Here is a 25,665-nt window from a genome sequence, read left to right on the forward strand (position 1 = left end):
TAATTTATGATTACTATTTAGTAATAGATAATATTACGTTTGTTAGCCCTTTCAAAATTATTCAATTGCATATAAAAATAGGAAGGTTTCCCTAAACAAACCAATATGTTATCTAAAAAAGGGGATAGAGGATGGGGATGCTTGTTCACCCTAGCATTTTCGGAGGCCAAGGCAAGTAGGCAGCCTGAGCCCAGAAGTTGGAGGCTACAGTGAGCTATGATTACATCACCACACTCCAGCCTAGGTGACAGGGTGAGAACCTGTCTCAAAAAAAAAAAAAAAATGAAGTATTTTACAAGGAGTAGAATTTATTGTCCAAAGGGTAGAATTCTGAGATTTTTATCAAAAGAAAAGTACTTCTAATTTTTAAAAATAGTTGAGTAACAAATAGATATTCCTGCATAGATTAATTTATATAGTAAATGTTACATGCTTAATAATTTTCTAGGTCTTAGGGTATCTTTTATATAGTCATAGTACTATTAGTGTATAACATAAGATATGATTGTATATAATGTTGCATACAGACCTTTTCAAAGGGATCTTTTAAATGTATAGTTACAAAATTAAAAAATGTAATCTTCATATATTTTCCATTTGATTTGAAATTTATTTTTTACAGAACGTCCTCTTCACTACAAAGAAAATGTACTGGAGCAGGTGCTTCGGTGGAGTTCATTAGCTGAACCTGGCTCTGCTTATCTGGTGGTGAAGAGATTCTTAACTGCTGACACAATTAAACACTGCAGTGGTAGGTGTCATTACTTCACATTGCAGCTATGATTGAAAGTTCAAGTGGTTAAAAGGTAACTAATATGGCACAAGTAATATTTGAAAATGTGAAAAATGAGTAGCTAGATACAGAATGAACTGACATAGTACATAGATAAGAAAGAAAAATATATGGACAGGAAGAAATCTTCCCAGTGTGTAGCGGTTGGCTAATTTGATTGTACCAAGTTCAGGTTTTTGGAAATAATAGTTTGTTTTTAAAGGTTGTTTACCATGCTTGTGCTTATGTATTTTCCTAATTTTTAGATTGAGGACAAGTCGTCTCCTTGAATTACATTTGCATCGGGCAGCTTTCTGGACATTAAAGGAATGCTAATCATAGGCTCTGAGATAGAGTGCCTGCTATCCATCTCACATTTTTGTGATGATATTGGAAAATACATACATACAAAACAAAACACTTCCAGTTAGAATACTTCCCATCCAACTGGAAGGAGTCAGTGCAGATGTAAGGTTAAGTAAGTTAGCTAGCACAAGTGAACTCTATAAGGTAATTTCTGAACCTGTATGAGGTCTCAGAAAATTTCTGTTTTGAAAATTAATTATTATTCTGTTTCGTTATTATCAACTGACAGATCAAAAAAAAATGTCAGCCAGGATTATATGCAATCCAACTCAAAAAGCTAAGGATTCAAGTTTTGTAAGAGGAAATTTGCCATTACTTTTATGATTAATATTATAATAACCATTATTATTTTTAATCTCATATCAGCAGAGCTCAATACACACCAAAGCTCATTTGAAGTTTTTTTAAACTTCCTTTTAAGTTATATTACCCTTCAAATTTTACAAATGAAAGGAAGAGAAACTCAGAGGACTTAAGTAATTTGCCTTGTATTATTCAGTTACTAAGTATAAGAATGAAGAACTGATTTGTCTTCCTTCTAATTTTAATCATGTAAAAAAAGGTGGAGAGGATAGTACAGCTCTTCAGTGCTGTAAACCTATTCAGTATGATTGCATATTCTCTAGTTAATCAATGGTTAAGAGCTCTTAATTGTACCAAAGCTTATCGTATAAACTTCTGATTTAATGACAGTCTTTTATATCTTACACACTTTTACTTACATGAAAGTACTTTTATAAAAAGCAAGTAGTATAACAACTTTTATGTCATTGTGTTCTTACAAGCATCTAAAAAAACCCAGATATTAACTCTTGATACTGTAGAAATTTAGCCTTTCAGAGACCTTTACCCTGTTTTAAATTTTTTCATGCTCCTACATATGATTTTGACCATATTCTGCCTGTGCCTTCTTAAGGATTGCAATAGGATTTCTCTGTACTTGTATGAATGCACATGTCATAACGTAGCAGTTCTCAGCTAGAAATGGTTCCCCTCCCTCCTCTCCCCACCCAAAAGACATGGAAAATACATTATCTTGAGACATTTCTGACTGTCACAACTTGGAGATTGGGTAGGGAGGCAGGTCTTCTTGTATTTAGTGGGTACAGACCACGGATACCACTAAATATTCTGTAACACACAGGAAAGTCTAAGACAAAGAACCGTCAGGCTCAAAATGTCAGTGCTAATGTTGAGAAATCCTAATTTAGATAATCTGTAATATCTGTCCCAATTCTGAAATTCAGATATTTTTTCATTATCTTTCTGTTGAAATTTTTCTTTGTTTCTTTTTTTGTGATATTCCTCTGAAATAGCTCTAATTCTCCGTGTTGCAAAATCTTTAAAAACTACACCTAGACATAATACCTTTGCTGTTTTGTGACTGCTAGTAGCCTTCTACGTGAATAAAAACAGATAACAATTTGATACTAAAAGGCCGTGTTATAAGGGAAGGTTTTGTATGTCTGAGGGTGAGTGTAACGTAACCCAAAACAAGTTCACCATTAAATGCTATTAATCTTCAGGGTATGACTTGCGGGGGAGGGAACAAACAACCTAACGAAGTACAGATTGCGCTGATTTCGAGCAATCATACATGAGCAAACTCTTTGTTGTGTAAGGGCAAAAAGAAATGGTACACTAACAGCCTGTACGTTGGCTGTATCCACAAACTGGGTAGGAAGATTAGGTGATTTGGTGATATTCCACTTATCCCATTGCATCTTCTAGATGGAGATATTAGTGTGTCCTTATAAAAGCATCAAGCCTCTGTTAGATCTGGACAAAGCATCTTGTATAAAAAAAACTGGAGAAGAACTAGAGAAGCCAAGCAGAAGAAAGAAAGCTAGAGGCTTAAGCAAAGTTCAGAGATTTGGATGAAATATTCTTTGTTTTTTGTTGGTGGTGGTGTAGTTTGTTTGTTTGCTTTGAGATAGACTCTTGCTGTGTTGCCTACGCTAGAGTGCAGTGGTGTGATCTCAGCTCACCGCAACCTCTGCCTCCCAGGTACAAGTGATTTCCTACCTAAGCCTCTTGAGTAGCTGGGATTACATGCACTCATCACAACGCCTTGCTAATTTTTGTATTTTTATTAGAGACAGGCTTTCACCATGTTAGCCAGTCGGGTCTTGAATTGCTGACCTCAACTGAGCCACCTGCCTTGTCCCCCAAGGATGAAATAATCTTCAGAGTAAAATGTCTGTAAACTTCTGTGTCACTGTCTTACCCACCTCACGTTTCTAATAGGACAGGAACTATAAAACCCACCTTTGTCCCTGAACTATCCCTACTGCCTCATTTTATCAAAACAATATGCATCTTGTTGTACCAGGAACACTGCATGAAAAAAAAAATGTTTTAAAGGAAAAACATTAGCAAATACATTAATTAGATCATTTCGTATTTGTAGTTTGGTCAAAAATAGGAGAACCTATAAAATAAATACTTAAAGTACTCTTATTTTCCAGCCCATAAAATTTGTGTAAGTATTGAATTAGAGTTTGATTTATATTCAGATTGTAAAATCAATATAATCTCTTTCATTTCGGTTCTTTGCATTGTTTTTCTTTTTTTTTAAATTTTTTATTGCATTTTAGGTTTTGGGGTATATGAGCAGAACATGCAAGACAGTTGCGTAGGTACACACATGGCAGTGTGTTTTGCTTCCTTTCTCCCCTTCACCGACATTTGGCATTTCTCCCCAGGCTATCCCTCCCCACCTCCCCCTCCCACTGGCCCTCCCCTTTTCCCCCCAATAGACCCCAGTGTTTAGTACTCCCCTCCCTGTGTCCATGTGTTCTCATTTTTCATCACCCGCCTATGAGTGAGAATATGCGGTGGTTCATTTTCTGTTCTTGTGTCAGTTTGCTGAGGATGATGTTCTCCAGATTCATCCATGTCCCTACAAACGACACGAACTCATCATTTCTGATTGCTGCATAATATTCCATGGTGTATATGTGCCACATTTTTCCAATCCAGTCTATTATTAATGGGCATTTGGGTTGATTCCAGGTCTTTGCTATTGTAAACAGTGCTGCAATGAACATTCGTGTACATGTGTCCTTATAGTGGAATGATTTATAGTCCTTTGGATATACACCCAGTAATGGGATTGCTGGGTCAAATGGAATTTCTATTTCTAAAGCCTTGAGGAATCGCCACACTGTCTTCCACAATGGTTGAACTAATTTACACTCCCACCAACAGTGTAAAAGTGTTCCTTTTTCTCCACATCCTCTCCAGCATCTGTTGTCTCCAGATTTTTTAATGATCGTCATTCTAACTGGCGTGAGATGGTATCTCAATGTGGTTTTGATTTGCATCTCTCTGATGACCAGTGACGATGAGCATTTTTTCATATGACAGTTGGCCTCATATATGTCTTCTTTCGTAAAGTGTCTGTTCATATCCTTTGCCCACTTTTGAATGGGCTTGTTTGTTTTTTTCCTGTAAATCTGTTTGAGTTCTTTGTAAATTCTGGATATCAGCCCTTTGTCAGATGGGTAAACTGCAAAAATTTTTTCCCATTCTGTTGGTTGCCGATTCACTCTAGTGACTGTTTCTTTTGCCGTGCAGAAGCTGGGGAGTTTCATTAGGTCCCATTTGTCTATTTTGGCTTTTGTTGCCAATGCTTTTGGTGTTTTGCTCATGAAGTCCTTGCCTACTCCTATGTCCTGGATAGTTTTGCCTAGATTTCCTTCTAGGCTTTTTATGGTGCCAGGTCTTATGTTTAAGTCTTTAATCCATCTGGAGTTAATTTTACTGTAAGGTGTCAGAAAGCAGTCCAGTTTCTGCTTTCTGCACATGGCTAGCCAGTTTTCCCAACACCATATATTAAACAGGGAATCCTTTCCCCATTGCTTGTTTTTGTCAGGTTTATCAAAGATTGTATAGTTGTAGATATGTTGTGTTGCCTCCGGTGCCTCTGTTTTGTTCCATTGGTCTATATCTCTGTTTTGATACCAGTACCATGCTGTTTTGATTACTGTAGCCTTGTAGTATAGTTTGAAATCCTGTAGTGTGATGCCCCCCACTGTGTTCTTTTTGCTTAGAATGGACTTGGCTATGCGAGCTCTCTTTTGGTTCCATATGAAGTTCATGGTGGTTTTTTCCAGTTCTGTGAAGAAAGTCAATGGTAGTTTGGTGGGGATAGCATTGATTCTGTAAATTACTTTGGGCAGTATAGCCATTATCACGATATTAATTCTTCCTAAACATGAACATGGAATGTTTCTCCATCTGTTTGTGTCCTCTGATTTCGTTGAGCAGTGGCTTGTAGTTCTCCTTGAAGAGGTCCCTTACGTTCCTTGTGAGTTGTATTCCAAGATATTTTATTCTTTTTGTAGCAATTGTGAATGACAGTTTGTTCTTGATTTGGCTTTCTTTAAGTCTGTTATTGGTGTAGACGAATGCTTGTGATTTTTGCACATTGATTTTATATCCTGAGACTTTGCTGAAGTTGCTTATCAGTTTCAGGAGTTTTTGGGCTGAGGCGATGGGGTCTTCTAGGTATACTATCATGTCGTCTGCAAATAGAGACAATTTGGCTTCCACCTTTCCTATTTGAATACCCTTTATTTCTTTTTCTTGCCTGATTGCTCTGGCTAGAACTTCCAGTACTATATTGAGTAGGAGTGGTGACAGAGGGCATCCTTGTCTAGTGCCAGATTTCAAAGGGAATGCTTCCAGTTTTTGCCCATTCAGTATGATATTGGCTGTTGGTTTGTCATAAATAGCTTTTATTATTTTGAAATACGCTCCATTGATACCGAGTTTATTGAGGGTTTTTAGCATAAAGGGCTGTTGAATTTTGTCAAATGCCTTCTCTGCGTCAATTGAGACAATCATGTGGTTTTTGTTTTTGGTTCTGTTTATGTGGTGAATTACGTTGATAGACTTGCGTATGTTGAACCAGCCTTCCATCCCTGGGATGAATCCTACTTGATCATGATGAATAAGTTTTTTGATTTGCTGTTGCAATCGGCTTGCCAATATTTTATTGAAGATTTTTGCGTCTATGTTCATCATGGATATTGGCCTGAAGTTTTCTTTTCTTGTTGGGTCTCTGCCGGGTTTTGGTATCAGGATGATGTTGGTTTCATAAAATGATTTGGGAAGGATTCCCTCTTTCTGGATTATTTGGAATAGTTTTAGAAGGAATGGTACCAGCTTCTCTTTCTGTGTCTGGTAGAATTTGGCTGTGAACCTGTCTGGACCTGGGCTTTTTTTGTGTGGTAGGCTTTTAATTGCTACCTCGACTTCTGACCTTGTTATTGGTCTATTCATAATGTTAGCCTCCTCCTGGTTTAGGCTTGGGAGGACACAGGAGTTTAGGAATTTATCCATTTCTTCCAGGTTTACTAGTTTATGTGCATAGAGTTGTTTGTAATATTCTCTGATGATGGTTTGAATTTCTGTGGAATCTGTGGTGATTTCCCCTTTATCATTTTTTATTGCATCTATTTGGTTGTTCTCTCTTTTCTTTTTAATCAATCTGGCTAGCGGTCTGTCTATTTTGTTGATCTTTTCAAAAAACCAGCTCTTGGATTTATTGATTTTTTTATTGATTTTTGTGTCTCAATCTCCTTCAGTTCAGCTCTGATCTTAGTTATTTCTTGTCTTCTGCTGGGTTTTGAGTTTTTTTGATCTTGCTCCTCTAGCTCTTTCAATTTTGATGATAGGGTGTCAATTTTGGATCTCTCCCTTCTCCTCATATGGGCATTTATTGCTATATACTTTCCTCTAGAGACTGCTTTAAATGTGTCCCAGAGATTCTGGCATGCTGTGTCTTCGTTCTCATTGGTTTCGAAGAACTTCTTTATTTCTGCCTTCATTTCCTTGTTTACCCAGTCAACGTTCAAGAGCCAGTTGTTCAGTTTCCATGAAACTGTGCGGTTCTGGGTTGGTTTCTGAATTCTGAGTTCTAACTTGATTGCACTGTGGTCTGAGAGGCTGTTTGTTATGATTTCAGTTGTTTTGCATTTGTTGAGCAGTGCTTTACTTCCAATTATATGGTCAATTTCTGAGTACGTGTGATGTGGTGCTGAGAAGAATGTATATTCTGTGGATTTGGGGTGGAGAGTTCTGTAAATGTCTATCAGGTTTGCTTGCTCCAGGTCTGAGTTCAAGCCCTGGATATCCTTGTTGATTTTCTGTCTGGTTGATCTGTCTAATGTTGACAGTGGAGTGTTAAAGTCTCCCACTATTATTGTGTGGGAGTCTAAGTCTCTTTGTAAGTCATTAAGAACTTGCCTTATGTATCTGGGTGCTCCTGCATTGGGTCCATATATGTTTAGGATCGTTAGCTCTTGTTGTTTTATCGATCCTTTTACCATTATGTAATGGCCTTCTTTGTCTCTTTTGATCTTTGTTGCTTTAAAGTCTATTTTATCAGAGATGAGAATTGCAACTCCTGCTTTTTTTTTGCTCTCCATTTGCTTGGTAAATCTTCCTCCATCCCTTTATTTTGAGCCTTTGTGTATCCTTGCCTGTGGGATGGGTTTCCTGGATACAGCACACTGATGGGTTTTGGATTTTTATCCAATTTGCCAGTCTGTGTCTTTTGATTGGTGCATTTAGCTTATTTTACATTTAGGGTTAATATTGTTATGTGTGAATTTGATACTGCCATTTTGATGCTAAGTGGCTGTTTTGCCCTTTAGTTGTTGTAGATTCTTCATTATGTTGATGCTCTTTAGCATTTAGTGTGATTTTGGAATGGCTGGTGCTGGTTGTTCCTTTCTATGTGTAGTGCCTCTTTCAGGAGCTCTTGTAAAGCAGGCCTGGTGGTGACAAAATCTCAGAGTACTTGCTTGTTCGCAGAGGATTTTATTTTTCCTTCACTTATGAAGCTCAGTTTGGCTAGATATGAAATTCTGGGTTGAAAGTTCTTTTCTTTAAGGATGTTGAATATTGGCCCCCACTCTCTTCTGGCTTGTAGTGTTTATGCCGAGAGATCTGCTGTGAGTCTAATGGGCTTCCCTTTGTGGGTGACCCAACCTTTCTCTCTGGCTGCCCTTAGTGTTTTGTCCTTTATTTCAACCTTGTTGAATCTGACGATTATGTGCCTTGGGGTTGCTCTTCTTGCGGAGTATCTTTGTGGTGTTCTCTGTATTTCCTGCATTTGAGTGTTGGCCTGTCTTGCTAGGTGGGGGAAATTTTCCTGGATGATGTCCTGAAGAGTATTTTCCAGCTGGGATTCATTCTCTTCGACCCCTTCTGGTACACCTATCAAACGTAGGTTAGGTCTTTTCACATAGTCCCACATTTCTTGGAGACTTTGTTCATTCCTTTTTGCACTTTTTTCTCTGATCTTGGTTTCTCATTTTATTTCATTGAGTTGATCTTCGACTTCAGATATTCTTTCTTCTGCTTGGTCAATTCGGCTATTGAAACTTGTGCATGCTTCGCGAAGTTCTCGTATTGTGTTTTTCAGCTCCTTTAATTCATTCATATTCCTCTCTAAGTTATCCATTCTTGTTATCATTTCCTCAAATCTTTTTTCAAATCTTTTTTCAAGGTTCTTAGTTTCTTTGCATTGATTTAATACATGTTCTTTTAGCTCACAAAAGTTTCTCATTATCCACCTTCTGAAGTCTAATTCCGTTATTTCATCACAGTCATTCTCCGTCCAGCTTTGTTCCCTTGCTGGTGAGGAGTTTTGGTCCTTTCTAGGAGGCGAGGTGTTCTGGTTTCGGGTGTTTTCCTCCTTTTTGCACTGGTTTCTTCCCAGCTTTGTGGATATCCACTTGTCGTCTGCGTAGTTGCTGACTTTTCGATTGGGTCTCTGAGTGGACACCCAGATTGTTGGTGATGAAGTATTTCTGTTACTTGGTTTTCCTTCTACCAGTCTAGCCCCTTCGCTGTACAACTGCTGATGTCCACTCCAGGCCCTGCTTGTCTGGGGTGCACCTATAGCAGCTGCGGAAAAGCGAGGGATGCTACCAGTTTCTTTTTCTGCTGTCTTTGTCCCAGAATGATGCCTGCCAAATGTCAGTCTTTTGGATATAGAGGGGTCAGGGAGCTGCTGGAGGAGACAGTCTGTACTTTGTAGGAGCTCAATTGCTGAGCTGTGAGCTCTGTTGTTCATTCAGGGCTGATAGGCTGAAAAAAACCCTTTTTTCCTCAGATGCTCTGTCTGGGGGGGGGGGGGGTTGAGGCTTTCCTTGTGAGTGTCCGCCTCGCTGTCCTGCTCAGCTAGGAGGCAGTCAAATCACTATTTTCCTGCCGAGGCTCCGCCCTGCTGGTGTGAGGTTTGCCCTGTTGCTGCAGGCTCTGCCCTTCTGCTGTGGTCTCCGCCCTGCTGCCACAGGCTACGCCCTGTAGCGGAGTCTCTCTGTTGTACCGGGTTGCTTTGGCAACGGCAGGCTACATCAGCAATGGGTGTGTACCTCAGTGGGGGCTGATTGCCTCGGTAATGGCGGACGCCCCTCCCCCGCGGAGCTGCGCTTTAAGAAAACCTCCTCACCAGGAGGGTTTGGAATCGCCGTTTTGTTTGTCACACTGCTCTAGCCCTAATGCTTTGTCCCTGGGATTTCCTGGGCTGGCTCACTGCCCAAGTCCCGTTCAGTCTCAAGTTTAGCCCTCCCAGTTCTCAGTTTGCCGATTCAACAGGGCACCCGTAACAGTGCGCTTTTGTATGGGGTGCTGTGGAGCGCCTCTGCGCTCCGGCGCTGGCCGGAGCCACACCGGCTGCCGGCTACACCAGCCGAGACCTCTGCCTGGCATCCCACGTCTCTTTTATACCTGGGAATTTCCCCGTTCTGTGGGCAACTAAGATCCGTCTGGAAATGCGTTCCCGACTCACCCTCTCCGCACATCCAGCGAGAGCTTCAATCCTGGGTTGTTCTCACAGCACCATCTTGAGTCCTCCCCCTGTTTGCATTTTCATTCTGTATTTGTTTGGATTTAGGTTTGCCCTTTTAAGAAATCTGTAATATTTTAAAAAAATCAATTTCTTAGGTCATGACTTTTTCTTATAGTTGTGACTTAACAGCATCTTCAACTTTATTAATACCTCTTATGGGACATACTTTGTGATAGATACTTGATAATGTTGATATTCAATCTAATTTGTTTTTTTCTTGGCAAATGTCTCCTAATCAATTGCTATGACTACCTACTCCAGAGTTATTGCTTCATTCATTACATCTACTACAACTTTAATTTGGGATCTAAAAGGAAAATAATGAAAATAAATCAAATGTGATTATTCTGTCAGCAGATAAATCATCTCATAAATGGTCAATTGTTCTTCAAGAAAAATGGAAATAATGTTAAAGACATATTTTCTGTTTTAAGAATTTCTTTTTCTGACCTGGGACCAAGTAGAAATCATCCGAATTTGAATAAAAGAAAAAAAGGTGGAGAACAGTTGGTTGCAACCACATTTTTTCTCAGTAACAGACAGCTAACACCTTAGCATTTCTTAAAACAGAGTTGCCCTATAACATCCTTTGTACCCTACACCCCCACACTAGATACCTAATTATTATTCTGTCCCTACGGTTATAATATCTGTCTGTTTATCTGTGGCTTACATTTCATTAATTGTATGAGTTTTTCCTGATATATAGAACAAATTATAACCATACTCTTTTTTTGACATTATGTTTTCACCACTTTCTTTTAAAGTAAGAATGTTATATAAAAATTTGCTATAATTAAGGGGTTTTTATTTTCTCAATTTTCTTTGTTTATGTGAACTATTTAAAATATGTATTTAATACATAATAATATATTTTAGAATCCAACACTTAATTTCTGCTTATTTATTTAAGGTAAGGAGGTAACATAATTTACTTTTACAGAATTAGATGGGAGTAAGTACATTTTCTGTTGCCTCTACTTAAAAATTATTTGTGTTTTTCAAAAGTATTTGATTTTTTAGGAACATTTTGTGCCATTGGCATTATTGTGATAAAGAGCTAACTAATTTGAAAACAAAGATAATAAGTAGTCCTCAATTTTTTTCTACTCCGTGTATTATGACTGAAGTATTAAGATAGGGAGAATAAAACCTTATTTACATTACTATTTAGACAGTGTCATAGCTTACGTAACTAAACCATCATTTATTATCTTTTAAATTAAACTTCAACATAGCTATCATAAGCAAACCAAAAATGTATAGTTTCCATAAGGCTGCAGAATAAATAATCTTAAGTGGCATAAGTTTTATTTTAGCACTGAAGTTTTTTGAAAATTATTCCAATAGAATATGATACATGAGAATGAAATTTTAATGAACTAAATGAGGGAGAAATACTATATCTAAAGATATAAGATGTAACTCAAATGCATATTCCTTTGAATTCCTTTAGATTGCTGTATATGACAGATGCTATGGAATTAAATTTGCATTAGAATAGAGTAAATCAAAATGCAACTACTTCAGGTAAATTCAGATCTGGAAAGCTCAGCTATTCACTGTCTATGAACTTAAAAAAAAAGTCAATTTCAACAAATATAATAAATTTAGCTAGCTGAAATAATCTACATTTCACTCCCATCATGTTTTCTTAAAGGCAAAGAAATACAAGAGATTAAAAGTAAGCCCTAGGCCATTAGTTAAGATTTTTTCTTTGTTTTTTTTTTTTTTTTTGAAATTGATGATAGTCACTGATATTTACTATGAAGTACAAATTTCCTGAGATTTTCTAATAATATAATTTTGTGGTGAGAAGCCTTATTGGTAAATTTGTATTAACTCTCTGTATTATGCAGTAATCTATAAAAAATTTAAAGTATTTAATCTAAGAGTTTTGTTAAGCATTATCTATACCCAGAAATAACAGAAATTCTAGATGTATAACAACTGTTGAAATTTATTAGAGTACAAACAGCATGAAATAATGGACTACTCTAGGTCAGGTTGTTTATGAAGCTCTTTCAATCACAGCAAAGTAGTTCAGCTAGATGATTGTAGACATCTCTTCTTACACTGAAAGTGTCTCATTCAAGGAAATCTTTCTTGGTTAGTTTTTCTTGTGCATGCTCTCTTCCTGTAACAAGGCTATATTTTACTCTATTACTCACTAAAAGTACATGTTTAGCAAACTTTAAAAATATATAAATATATGAAACATTTATAACTGAGCAAGTGCTGACAAAATTTTAGACGACTGCCAACTTACTTTTATCTAGGTAGTTAGGGAATACTTTCCAGAGGATATATCATCAGATCATTATCATGAAAGCTGTGTGTAGTTCTTGATATTATGGTTTAGATAACTCCTGCGATATTAATGTGGGGACACTATAGGAGCTTGCTGGTTGGGAGTGATGGATGCAGCCACAGAATTCAGTTCTGGATGTGCTGAGCTTTAGATGTCTGACGTGTGTTTGGGAATATATACCTAGAAGGGAACTAAATACCGAAAACTAAGTAGCTCATTGTGTGGAAAGTGGTTTTAGCCTTGGCAGGATACTAAGTCATGCAGTTTTAGTGTCAGAGTAAGAATATCAGAGAGCTAAACACAACACCAGCATTTAAAGAAGAAATGTAGCAAAAGAGGCCCTGTCAAGGAACAGTCAGAAAAATTGCAAGAAAGAGAGAAACGACACGTAAATTGTCAAAGGAGTAATTTTTTTAAAAAAAGAGTGCTTAATATTGTAAAACGATGCATGAAACCAAGAAAGGCACCTGGACATGTATTGTTATTGTGGTTGATAGTGATGGGGATCATGATAATCATGACCATTGCTTAGAAGTATCCCAGGATGTTAGATATTACGAGACCTGAATTATCATTCTAGTATAGTTGCTTTCTAATCTTGTTACATAATTGTAAGCCACAATTTTCACATTTGTCCATAAGATGATATAACCTGTCTTTTCTACTTTGCAAAGTTGTATGGGAATCACATGAAAGAAAATAATATGAACACTGAAAACTCCAGTGCTGTCTCTGTGCTTATTAAGAGTGTGCTGAGAATTATACATTCATTTAATATAAAAGAACTATATCATACTAAATTATATTTTAGAAATGTTCATTATAATTCAATGTAATAATGAAAACAGTATAGGAAAATAATTTTCTGCTTTCTGCTATTTGCTGCATTAGTAGTAAAATGGCAAAAATTCTCTGGTAGTTTTTTAGTCAATCCTGTTCCAGTAGTAACTGTATTTATAATTTATTTAGAAATAATTTAATTATAGAAGGATGTCAACAGGCTACTTGTTCTGCTAACCACTGCTACTTCAATACAGTCTTCCCTAAGTATCTGCGGGGAAGTTGGTTCAGGACACTGCCATGCCCTCCCCTCCCACCTGCTTGTCATGGATACCAAAGTCTGCAAATGCTCAAGTCCCTTATATCAAATGGCGGAGCATTTACATGTAACCTATGCACATCCTTCTGGTACTCTCAGCCATCTCAGATGAGTTGTGATACCTAATGTAATGTAAGTGCATGTAAATAGCTGTGCTGTGATTTTTCTATTTGTATTTTAAATAGATATGTATTGTTTTTCGAATATTTTTTGACATGCTATTGGTTGAATCAGCAGATTCATCATCCATGGATACAGAAGGCCAACTGTACGAATAATATAAAGGAGAATAAACTGGAGTGAAGGGGGCATACTTTGCTTATCCTAAGAAATAGATTACTTTCTCGAAGTGTCACAATGTGTCTATATCTATTAGCCTTAAAAAGATTCCCCTAATAGTGTTCTAAAAATAAATCTTCAGGTGATAATTAAAAAAAGAAAGAAGGAAAGAAGTAATGTACTTTCAAGCAGCCATTAAGTCCAGTTTAGTTTCTTCTCATTTATAGGACTAAATTTCACCAAAATGTATTTTGAGTGACTATCATACAATGATTGAAATAGATCAGTAATTCTGCCTCCTCAAAATTATAAAAAATGCATCTATACAGTCAATTCTGAAGAAAAGAAAATATGCATAATTTTGAATTTGGAAGGACTTTTCAGATGTTGTCTTGTTAATATTGCAGAATTACTTGATGGTGGCGTAATTTCAGGGGAGTTGCTTATCATGGAAACTGCCCATTTGGGCCCTTCATCACTTAGAGTACTTGGGGACAGGCAGAACTTGGAACAAGGAATTTTTTTAAGATAAGGTATAGCTCTGAAGAAATAGTCTTTACCAGCAAGAGAAGAAGAGAGACACATGCAGACCATGAAAAATAGATCAACTTGTGTATTTCCTTGTCACTGATCAGGTAATATATGAGAGATAACAATAGTTCATAGTTATTGTGAATTTACTATGTGCACTGCGCTAAATCCTTTACTTACATTATTTTGCATCATCTTCCTACTAATCTTAGGGTCCTTTAATACTACTTACAAGTGGAGAAACTTGGATGTAGAAGTATTACATAACTCTTTCAAGGTGACCCGCTGGTAAGTGGAGAAGCAGACATTATAGTCAAGATCTCTCCAAATCCAGCTTATATATTCTGTCCTAAACCCCTTACTATCCTGAAATCAAGTATAAATTAGGTTTTTAGACTCTTAGAAACTCAAGCTGTAAGTCATCAGACTTTTGGAAGGGTAGTTATTTCTGTGGTGTTTACCATAGACTTTACAACACAGAGAAAAATTAAGTCCGCACCCCATTAATTAAACAAGGACTTATATTCTTCTTGCTCTGTGCCACGCACTCTTTTGAGCAATTTATATGCCACATCCACTGGATGAGTACTGTATGTATTGTCATTTTGCAGATAGGAGAATTGCAGTTTAGAGATTACTAAGTGAGATCTAGCTGAGAATGTGGTTGTCATTCAAGCCCAGGCAGTCTAGCTCCAAAATGTGCTGTTAGTCATTGTATCATGTCAGCTCTTACCTAGATTGGAGAGGAAAAACCAAAGTAGACATGTTTTTAAACAGGAAATAGAAAATGAATATGTGCTTAAGAGTTAAATGATGAGGCAAATATAACTTTTCCTATTTGCAAGGGTGATATTAGATCTTGGAGTTTAGTGGCATGAGTGAAAAAATATGGACTGGAGTACTTGGAAGGATCTTCATGGATGAGTTACTTCCAGAAGTAGGAATCCAGTTTGTACATAATGAAGGAAAACAGAATTTCTCTCCAGATCAATCAAGTGATCAATTTGGGTCAGACCACAGAGACAAGGAATGGTTTTCCAAACAGTGGATTATCAATTGAACTTAAACATTATGTTTTAGTTTAATAATTTACAGAGATGGTTAGGAGGATTCTATTTATTTCATGTTTTAAAAGTCAGCAAGGGGAGTCTAGGCTTTTGACTTTAGGAAGGTAAGGTTTTCATCATTAGAAAAGTAAAGCTCTTTTGGACAGGAGCTTGTATAAAATATTTAAGACTGTTTTCATAACAAGAATCTGCAATTGTATGTTGGAACTGTTAGAAAGGTAGGATATGGAGTTACAGAATTCTGAAATCCAGGTATTAGATAGAAAAGGAAGAGTGTAGGGTGATAACAATGGGAGTGAAGTGGAATTGAATCCCAAAGAGAATTCCTGAAGGAATAACAGTTGATTGCTAGCTGCCTGGACATGGAGGGTAAAGGGGGAATATATATCTGAGAAATGCCATTCCTGAATGTATGTATCTCTTCTCTCTCCACTTCCCCTCAACTTCCAGCCTCCTCCACCTATCAATTATTTTATTGGGAGGTGGGGCCTGTGGCTAGGAGTTAACTGTCTTTGTATTTAAAAATTGAGGTTGTCAAGTGGCTAGGAAAACTTTTTTTTGGAGGGGAGAGCTTATCAGTTTCATTGCCTGTTACATGATATGTCTGTTCTGCTTAAATGAGTCTGGCCATTCTGCTTTGTTTCATTCATTTGAATTCTAAGAGCTTTTCTAAACTGATAACAAATTGATAGCTCAATATAGTTTACATGTTTGTTTTCTTACTCCTAGTGTTAATTCTAAAGACCTTTCAATATACTCCAACCTATCCTTTCTCATCCTAACAACTACCAAGAATAGGGGAGGGTTTTCTGATTCAGTAGTGGTAACAGTCTGCTGTAATTTGATTGGAATAAAATATCAAAATGTAGTAAATAAGATAGTACCTATTAAGGTGCATCCCAGCATTTATCTCTGGGAGAATTTAGTGCTTTGAGAAGTGCATTAAACTTTCAGACCTGTTATACTCACACAAAAAAATTAGATGGTTTTCCCTAGTAGATTACTTAATGGCTTCCTCTAGCACCTTAATTATATACAATAGCTGTTTTCTTCTTCACTTAAAAGCAAATATACATGCCATATCCCTCCTTTATTTCTTTTGTTTTTAAATCATATTACTAAGTTTTCTATGCGTAGGAACTTGTATATAACATCATGGCTAGCATTTCTATTATGAACCATATTATACATGAAGTCAGTTTCTTTGATTAGCTCAGAGGGAGCCAGTGGACACTGAGTGACTATATAGCAAAGTATGGCAAAAAGCGTTATTTATGTGGCATTAGAAATATTAGTGCTCAGAAGTTAGAAACTAGGAAAATTTGACATCTAGGAACATGAGTGTGCATTGTAGAAGGGTGAGGATTGCAGGATTCCAGAGAATGGAGAAGCCAAAAGCATAGGACCTAGACAGGAGTTCTTACTAGAATCTCAAGAAATATTAAGGAAGGATCCTACTGCAGAGATCCAGCTGCAAAGTCTTGCATACCAGGACTTTCAGCTCTGCTCAGAAGAGACACATGGGACATGAAGCTTTCACATTTACAAATTAGAGTTTGAACCCCCACCTGATGAGGTCTGGAGAGCAGATGTGATGGACACAGCTGGCATGAGCTTTGTACTGAACCAAATTCTTCTGGAGCAAGGGAGCTTTCTGCCTAGCATGAGGTCAAGGGAGTATGAGTGAAGTACCCCAAAGTTAAGGGTCCAGCCAGTACCTGAACAGTTTGGAAGAATGAATTACCAGAAGCCATTCAATTCATGACCTCGATTTTGTTACATACAGAGTTACACAAAATGTACCCCAAAGTGTTTAGCTTTATTTTGGCCTTTAATTGGTGGATTTTAACTTTACTTATTTTAACTTCTTGGCAACAGATAGGAATTTAGTTGTGAGAGCTTTAAAAAAGTCTTTTAAATCATAATATTTATCATAGATCTTTATATTTCAAAGTGTTCTTTGTTCTTGCCTCAACCCTAACATATATTCCTTTCAAAATGTTCATCCTGAGCCCCTTAATATTGTGCACTCTGAGGTTTATGCTCAATATACTCAATCACATATAATGCTTTTTAAAGTAAATGTTAATATTTAAACGGTATTTAAAGTTTGAACAATATTTTCCCCTAAGTCTGTTTTATCTATGACTATGAGTTGTTTACTTCAATATCAGATATAGGCTTATTTCTTATTGGTAAAAATTGCAGGATGTATTAATTTGAACAAAATGTAAATGAAAAGTACTGTCAGAAGGTTTGAATGGATTTTACTGACTTAAGCCATATAAATATCTGTATTTCACAACTTGATTATAACTTGCTTTTAAAAATACCTATGTCTAAACCAACAAAGCATTATAAATGACTCTCGTTCTAAATCAGCTATATGATTAAGTCTATACAATTTTTAACAAATTTATTACTGTACTTCTTAGCTATAAAAATCCTTTAAACTATTTCTCTGTGGAATTTAATATTAAGGCATTGTACCAGAAGACAAATTTAGGCAGTCTGCTTTTTAGTAATTATTTAAAAGTCACAACATACCTCAAATGAACCTATTAGTATGACAGTGTGATTAATAAAATACTGTCTGAAGTCAGTGTGTGTATTATGAAAACTATTGAGGTTTGTTATGTGTGTTTATTCGTGGTTAGGATCAAGCATGTGATGCGTATATGAATATGGAATGACTACCATTCCATTAGGATGGAATGAGCTGTAAGAAACTATTTGTATTTTTAACTTTTGTTTTCTTATGCTAATTTTAAGTGTGAAAATTTGTATGTTATTTGATGGATTAGTAAATGTTTTCCCCAAACGTATCAAGGGTTGTTGGATTTAAGATTTTCTCTTTTTTTTTTTTTTGAGACGGAGTCTCACTGTGCCACCCAGACTGGTGTGCAGTGGTGTGATCTTGGCTCACTTCAACCTCCACCTCCAGGGTTCAAACAACTTTCATGCCTCAACCTCCTGAGTAGCTAGGACTACAGGTGCACACCACCACACCTGACTAATTTTTTGTATTTTTAGTAGAGATGGGGTTTCACCTTGTTGGCCAGGCCGGTCTCGAACTTCTGACTTCAGATGATCCACCCACCTCAGCCTCCCAAAGTGCTGGGATACCAGGCGTGAGCCACCATGCCCAAAAAGGATTTGTGTGTGTTTTTTTGAGACAGAGTCTTGCTGGGATGTCCAAGCTGGAGTGCAATGGGGGTGATCTCACCTCACTGCAACTCCCACCTCCCAGGTTCAAGTGATTCTCTTGCCTCAGCCTCCCAAGTAGCTGGAATTAGAAGCACGCACCATCATGGCCTGCTAATTTTTGTATTTTTAGTAGAGATGGGGTCTCACCAGTTGGCCAGGCTGGTCTTGAATTCCTGACCTCGGGTGATTTGTCTGCCTCGGCCTCCCAAAGTGCTGGGATTATAGGAGTGAGCCACTGTCCCTGGCTAAATTTTTTTCTAAAGTTTTCTTTTGTCAGTTTTGGAAATGATACATGGATATTTAAAATTCTATCACCTTAATACCAGGAAGGTGTTAGGCTGATATACCTGATACAGTATTCCACTGTACACTTTGGTGTATCTTATCCTATGTAAGGCCCACGACAATCCTTCAGGATAGGTGTCATTATTGTTATTTTACAGGAAAAGCAGAAGCTGACACCTTAATGACCATATCATGGCCATTTGGTTTGAGATTTCTCTTTCTTTTTCTTGTTCTTCAGTTCTCAAATAAGCAGTTGAATATGTATCGGGATTTCAGGGGAAAGTTTTACACTGTAGATATATGGACAAATTTATGCATCATAAAATACAAATACAAATTTGATGTTCTCACAAAAAAGTGTTTTTGTGTTACGGAAGTTCTAAGTGTAGCACATTGTCAGTTTGGCACATGAAATATGATTACTAGTATAGGCTCTAATCTTTTTTATGCACACAGCACCTTTTATTCATCAACTATAACAACTACAGGACACAAGAGTACAAGGCGTATTGTGTTTTGGTTTTGCTTTGGATTTAATTATTTCTGCTAAACCAGACCTAGCCTTCAATCCCTTTTTATCACTTACTCATTTTTGTGTCTTTGGGCAGGTCATTTTAATTCCCTGAGTCTCATTTTCTGGCTTGTAAAACCAGATCAAAAATTATCTAACTTAAATGTCACAGAATACAAATTCCAGAAACACATTTAGCCATCTTTAGAATATGCTAAAAATAAAATGTAAAAATAATGAGAAAAAGATGAATCATTATAAAAATGTAGGTGGAAAATTTAGGGCATGCATTCAAACTATAGAACAACATCTATTGCTGGTGGCTCTGCCTCCTCTTCTCCCACCCTACAAGTCCTGGGCATGGGCAGAAAATTGTGGGGCAAAGGAGGGGAGCTTTTCTAACCTAAGCCAAAGTTTTCTTGGGAAGGAAAGAACGATCTCAGTGCCCAATGCCCCTGCCAATACAAATTAATCCAAAAATAGGTACATCTGACATGTCTTTATACATCATACATCATCAAAATTGATTTTAATAATAACAAACTTTTTTATATATCTGTGATATTTTAATATGTGTGAAAGCGCCTTCCCAGTCTAGCTAAGTGTACCTGACTGAATTCTAATTACAGCACTCTTTAGCTATTTGCCTTGGAAAAGTTTCATCATTATTTCAAACCTGTTTCTACATCTATAAAATTATATTAAGTGTAATTAATCTACCTGAAAGGGTAGTTCTAAGCCTTTAATGAGGCAGTCATGGGAAGAGCTAGCACCATGCTTGCCTCATGCTCCACATACACTAGGAGTGATTATACGAGTTGTTGACTAAAGAGTGGTCAGATTATTACCACTGTGTTGTTGCTTCATGCCTTCACATATTCTGTCTTTCTGAATATTCATATATTCTGTCTTCCCCTTGCCTTTTCCATTTCCATTGTGTTCCTGGGAATTCTATAATTTTATTTGTCCCCCACCACAGTGCCTAGCACAAAGCTTGATAGTAAGAAAAAGTACATTTTTGATGGAAGAATGAGTGACTGAAGAAACTGGTGAAATAATGGCAAAGAGATTGAACAGATTCTTTGGTGGAGAGGAATTTCCTCTTATGGCTGTTCTTGAGAAGTGAGAGTCAATAAGCTTTTTTCCCTTAAAGGCCAAGAGTTAATGTTTTAAAAGTCTTAAGGTCTCTGAAACAAACTACTCAACTCTGTCCCTGTAGCATATACGCAGCTATAGATAGTACGTAAGTTAATGTGAGGCTGTGTTCCAATAAAACTTTATTTTTATAGGACTGAAATTTGAATTCCATGTAATTTTCATGTGTCATCAAGCTTTTGCGAAATTTTGTTTAACCATTTAAAAATGTTAAGATTATTCTTAGCTCATGGGTCATATAAAAATAAGCAGAGGATTGTATTTGGCCTCCAGCCGTAATTTGCCAATCTCCAAGCTAGAAATACAGTATGTAAGCTAAACTAGAGGGAGTTCTGGCTTATTAGTCAAAGTCCATTAGACTCATAATAATAGTTGGAAAAGGATATCATGGAAATGTGAGAAGCCCTCTCTAGTGATATGTTACATTTAAACTTAGACTCAATTCTTGCAAAATTCCTCAGTTTCTTCCCTGAGGCAGCAATAGCTAGAAAAGAACATGCATTTAGAATTGGGGTTTTACCAAATATCTTATGTTCTGACTTACAGATGAGAGTTAAACCTTGGGTACACATAGATATGAATATGAAAACAATAGATACTGTGGACTCCAAAAGGAAGGAAGAGAATAAGGGCTGAAAAAACTTTTAGGTGCTATGTTTACTATCTTGGTGACTTGATCGATGGAAGCCCAAACCTTAGCATCACACACCCTTGTAACAAACATGCCCATGTACCACTGAATCCAAAATACAACATTTTTAAAAAGTTGAGTTTTAATCTCCTTCAGTAAGCTCTGCAGCCTTGGGGAAGCTGCTTAACCTTCCTAAGCCTTAGTTTTACCATGTGAAAAATGAACATAATCATCACAACTTTTCAGTGTTGTTATTAGAGAATATATATAAAATCTGGGTATCTAATAGGTACTCAGTAAGTTGTACCTATTAGCAAAACAAGCAATTATTGCATGTTTAGATTTAGTTTTTCAAATCTGTTGTTTCTCAAATCAGTTCTGTTTCCTCCTGCCATTTCTTTTCTTTGAAAAAGTAACTACTAAGTTCAGAGGTGCATGTGCAGGTTTGTTACGTAAGTAAATTTGGGTCATGGGGGTTTATTGTGCAGATTATTTCATCACCCAAGTATTAAGCCTAGTACCTATCAGTTACTTTTCCTTATTCTCTCCTTCCTCCCACCCTCCACCCTCCAATAGGCCCCAGTGCATGTTGTTTCCTTCTATGTGTCCGTATGTTCTCATCATTTAGCTCTCCCTTATAAGTGAGAACATGTGGCACTTGGTTTTCTGTTCCTGTGTTAGTTCGCTAAGGATAATGGCCTCCAGCTGTACCATGTCCCTGCAAAGGGCATGATCTTGTTCCTTTTTCTGGCTGCATAATACTCCATGTTGTAAATGTACCATATTTTCTTTATTCAGTCTATCGTTAATGGGCAAATTGCTGCCTTAGCAATTTTAACTTTCTTACCCTTGCCTGTTACACATTTATAAAAATTTCTTTAATCCCTTAAGAATTTATGGATTCGAGTCAGAATTCTTAAAGGTGTTTCCTTTTTCATCTGTGTATTTGCATTTTTTATACCAGCGGGTTCACAAGAAATAGAATACAAGCCATACACATCATTATAAGTTGTCTAGTAGCCACATAAGAAAAAAGTAAAAAGAAACTGGTAACATTACCAGTATATTTTATTTAATATCACATATCCAAAATACATTTTGACATGTAATTAATATTTTTAAATTGGGATATTTTACTTTTTTTATACAAAATCTTTAAAATTTGGTATATACTTTACACTTATAGCACCTCTCACATCAGACTAACCACATTTGGTGTAATTTCTAGCCTGTGGCTAATTGAACAGCCCAGGCAGGCCCATGTATGATAAACAGCAATATGTCAGGCACATGGTCTTCCCAGAAGTTCACCTTAGACTTTAGTGGAAGTAAACAAGTTCTTATTTTACGTTATTAAAACTGACAGTGTAGAAATGTTCTGTATTAGATTTCAAATAAGTAAAAATGTACCCAACTCACAAAAGTAATGCTGTACTTTACAGACCGGAGTGCACTGGGAAGCATCAAAGAAGGACTCTTGAAAATCAAAGAAGAACCATCCAAAATACTATCTGGAAATAAATTTCAAGACCGGTATTTTGTTTTACGAGATGGGTTTCTCTTTCTTTACAAGGATGCAAAGGTATAGTATTTGAGTGTGCATACATTTTTATTTATGTGGGTATTAACATTGTATTTTATACTGCTCTCAGCCATCTCTCTTGGAAGTCACTGCCTGTAGTATATAAAATGCATGGTAAGCTGATGATGTCCTTCAGCTTCTGGGTTATGATATGATTGCACTCAGTAACACAGTGAAGAATTTTCTAAGACCTTTATAGGCACCTCAGATTTTTTAGGGCAGCAAATGACTTAAACCCTGAAGAAAAGTCTAATATGTGTTATAAATCAGCATCTCAGTCAATAAACCTAATAGAGAATGTGTGATACCCTAAAATAAAAGACTTCAGATTAGCTCCTGGAAATTAATAAAAGGTACAATAAAATGGTAAAACCCAAGTTAAAATAAATCTCATTAGTATCTTTCCTATACATTTGAATAAATTAACACATTTAATTTTATATGTATTAATGTAATCTTATTGACATATTCTCTGTAATTTAATTCCCTAAAAGTTCTTATTAAATAATTGTGGAATGGATAAGAGAACTAGAGATATAAAAGAGGGAGTAGATAATGGCATAGCTATACAAATATTGAACTTGAGTTGGGTGTAGTGGTTCACATCTGTAATCTCAGCATTTTGGGAGGTCAAGGTGAGCAGATCACAAGGTCAAGAGTTTGAGACCAGCCTGGCCAATATGCTGAAACTCCATCTCTATAAATAAAAAATTAGCTGGGCATGGTGGCAGGTGCCTGAAGAACCAGCTACTTGAGAGGCTGAGGCAGAAGGATCACTTGAATATGGGAGGCGGAGGTTGCAGTGAGCCAAGAGAGCGCCACTGCACTCCAGTCTGGATGGCAGAGCGAGACTCCATCTCAAATAAATAAATAAATAAATAATAAAAATATTGAACTTAACATCAGAAAATCTCATCTCTGTGAAGAGCTACCTGCATGAATAAGTAACTCAACCTCTTAACCTCAATATCCACATCTGTAATTTAAGATAGTATGAGTTCTGCATGTCAGGTTGTTTTAATACTTAAAAATATATATATTATTTTTAAAATATTCTCTGGGTGTAGATTGTATGAGTTTATTCACTTTATTAAAATTCACTGAGCTAAATATGATTTGTGTACTTTTTATGTATGTATTATATATACACTACAGTTTTCAAAATCAATGCATTAGGATACGAGAAGCAAAGCAAAGATGTGAATAGGCCCCACCCCCAGGGATTTGGTTTTCAAAAGACTGTTATAGGTGCTGTTAACAGTATTTTTCTTTAATTTTTTGAATTTATTTTTTTAGCTTTTAATTTCAAAAGTACAAGTGCAGATTTGTTAGATAGGTAACCTGAGTCATGGGGATTGGTTGTACACATTATTTCATCACCTAGGTATTAAGCCTAGTACTCATTAGCTGTTTGTTTTGATCCTCTTCCCACCCTCCACCCACCAAAAGGCCCCAGTGAGTGTTGTTCTCCTTTATGTATCCATGTGTTCTCATCATTTAGCTCCCACTTATAAGTGAGAACATGCGGTATTTGTTTCTCTGTTCCATGTTAGTTTGCCAACGATAATGGCCTCCAGTTCTATCCATGACCTTGCAAAGGATATGATCTCATTCTTTTTTATGGATGTATACTATTCCATGATCGTGGTGGATAAGTTTTTGATGTGCTGCTGGATTCAATTTGCCAGTAATTTGTTGAGGATTTTTGCATTGATGTTCATCAAGGATATTGGTCTGAAGTTTTCTTTTTTGTTGTATCTCTGCCAGGTTTTGGTATCAGGCTGATGCTGACTTCATAGAATGAGTTAGGAAGGAGTCCCCACTTCTTAATTTTTTGAAATAGTTTCAGTAGGAATGATACCAACTCTTATTTGTACATCTGGTAGAATTCAGCTGTGAATCCATCCAGTCCTGGGCTGTTTGTGGTTGGTAGGCTTTTTGTTACTGCTTAAATTTCTGAACTGGTTATTGGTCTGTTCAGGTATTCAATTTTTTCTGGTTTAGTCTTGGAGCTATATGTGTCCAGCAATATACCCATTTCTCGTTTTTCTAGTTTATGTGCATGGAGGTATTTATAGTGTTCTCTAATGATTGCTTATATTTCTGTGGGGTCAGTGGTAACATCCCCCTTATTGCTTCTGATTGTGTTTATTGAACTTCTCTGTTTTCTTCTTAATTAGTCTAGCTAGTGGTCTAATACTATTAGTGAAAGTTCTTTTTAAACTTTGAAACATATTAAATACAATAATAATAACATGCTCATCCAAAGATACCACTAAGAATATGAATTGGCAAGTCCCAGACTGAGAAAATTCTATTAATAGATGTACTAGTAGTCCCAGATTGAGAAAATGTATTAATTAACATATATCAGAAGAAGGCCCCATATCAGGAATATAACGAGCTCTTCTAAATCAGCAATAAGAAAAATAGGTCAGTAAAAAATGCTGGCAAAGGATAGAACAGACATTACATGAAGGAAGACGTAGAAGTGGCCAATAACCCATTGAACCAAAAGCGTTCAACATCATTAATAATCAGGAAATTAAAATTAGAACCACAAACACTATTTTATGCTCATTGGTATGACTAAAATCTTAACAGTGATAACACCCAATATTAAAAATGATGTAGAGTAATTAGAACTGCCACATAAATTGTTGGTGGAAGGGTAAAATCACACAATTACTCTGTAAAACTATTGGTCAGTTTTTAAATGAAGTTACTAACATAATCTCTACCCCATGATCCAGCAGTTCTACTCAAAGGTAATTATATTCACAAATGCACTTGTACAAGAATGTTCATAGGCAGATTTATTCATAAAAGCTGATACCTGGAAACATTCCAAATGTCCACCAATAGGAAAATATTCTATTCATATAATAGAATACTACTCTGCAACAAGACGATTATTAACACAAGTGAATTTTTAAAACCTTTTGAAACAAAAGAAGCTTGACACAAAATAGTATCATATAAATCTGATCATAACAAGTC

The 25,665-nt window shown here is 36.4% G+C and overlaps 1 protein-coding gene across 6 annotated transcripts in view; it reads left to right on the plus strand.

Moving 5' to 3' along the window:
• Positions 1-25,665, plus strand: part of ARAP2 (ArfGAP with RhoGAP domain, ankyrin repeat and PH domain 2) — a 205,172-nt gene that overhangs the window by 154,639 nt on the left and 24,868 nt on the right. For all 6 annotated transcript variants that reach the window (XM_035293912.3, XM_035293913.3, XM_078367402.1 and 3 more), the window contains 2 exons: positions 623-751; positions 22,526-22,665. In XM_035293912.3, coding sequence (XP_035149803.3) covers positions 623-751; positions 22,526-22,665 — 269 coding nt within the window. The remainder of the gene's footprint in view (positions 1-622; positions 752-22,525; positions 22,666-25,665) is intronic.

Source organism: Callithrix jacchus, chromosome 3, assembly GCF_049354715.1.
Source record: "Callithrix jacchus isolate 240 chromosome 3, calJac240_pri, whole genome shotgun sequence".
In the NCBI taxonomy this organism is placed as follows: Eukaryota; Metazoa; Chordata; class Mammalia; order Primates; family Cebidae; genus Callithrix; species Callithrix jacchus.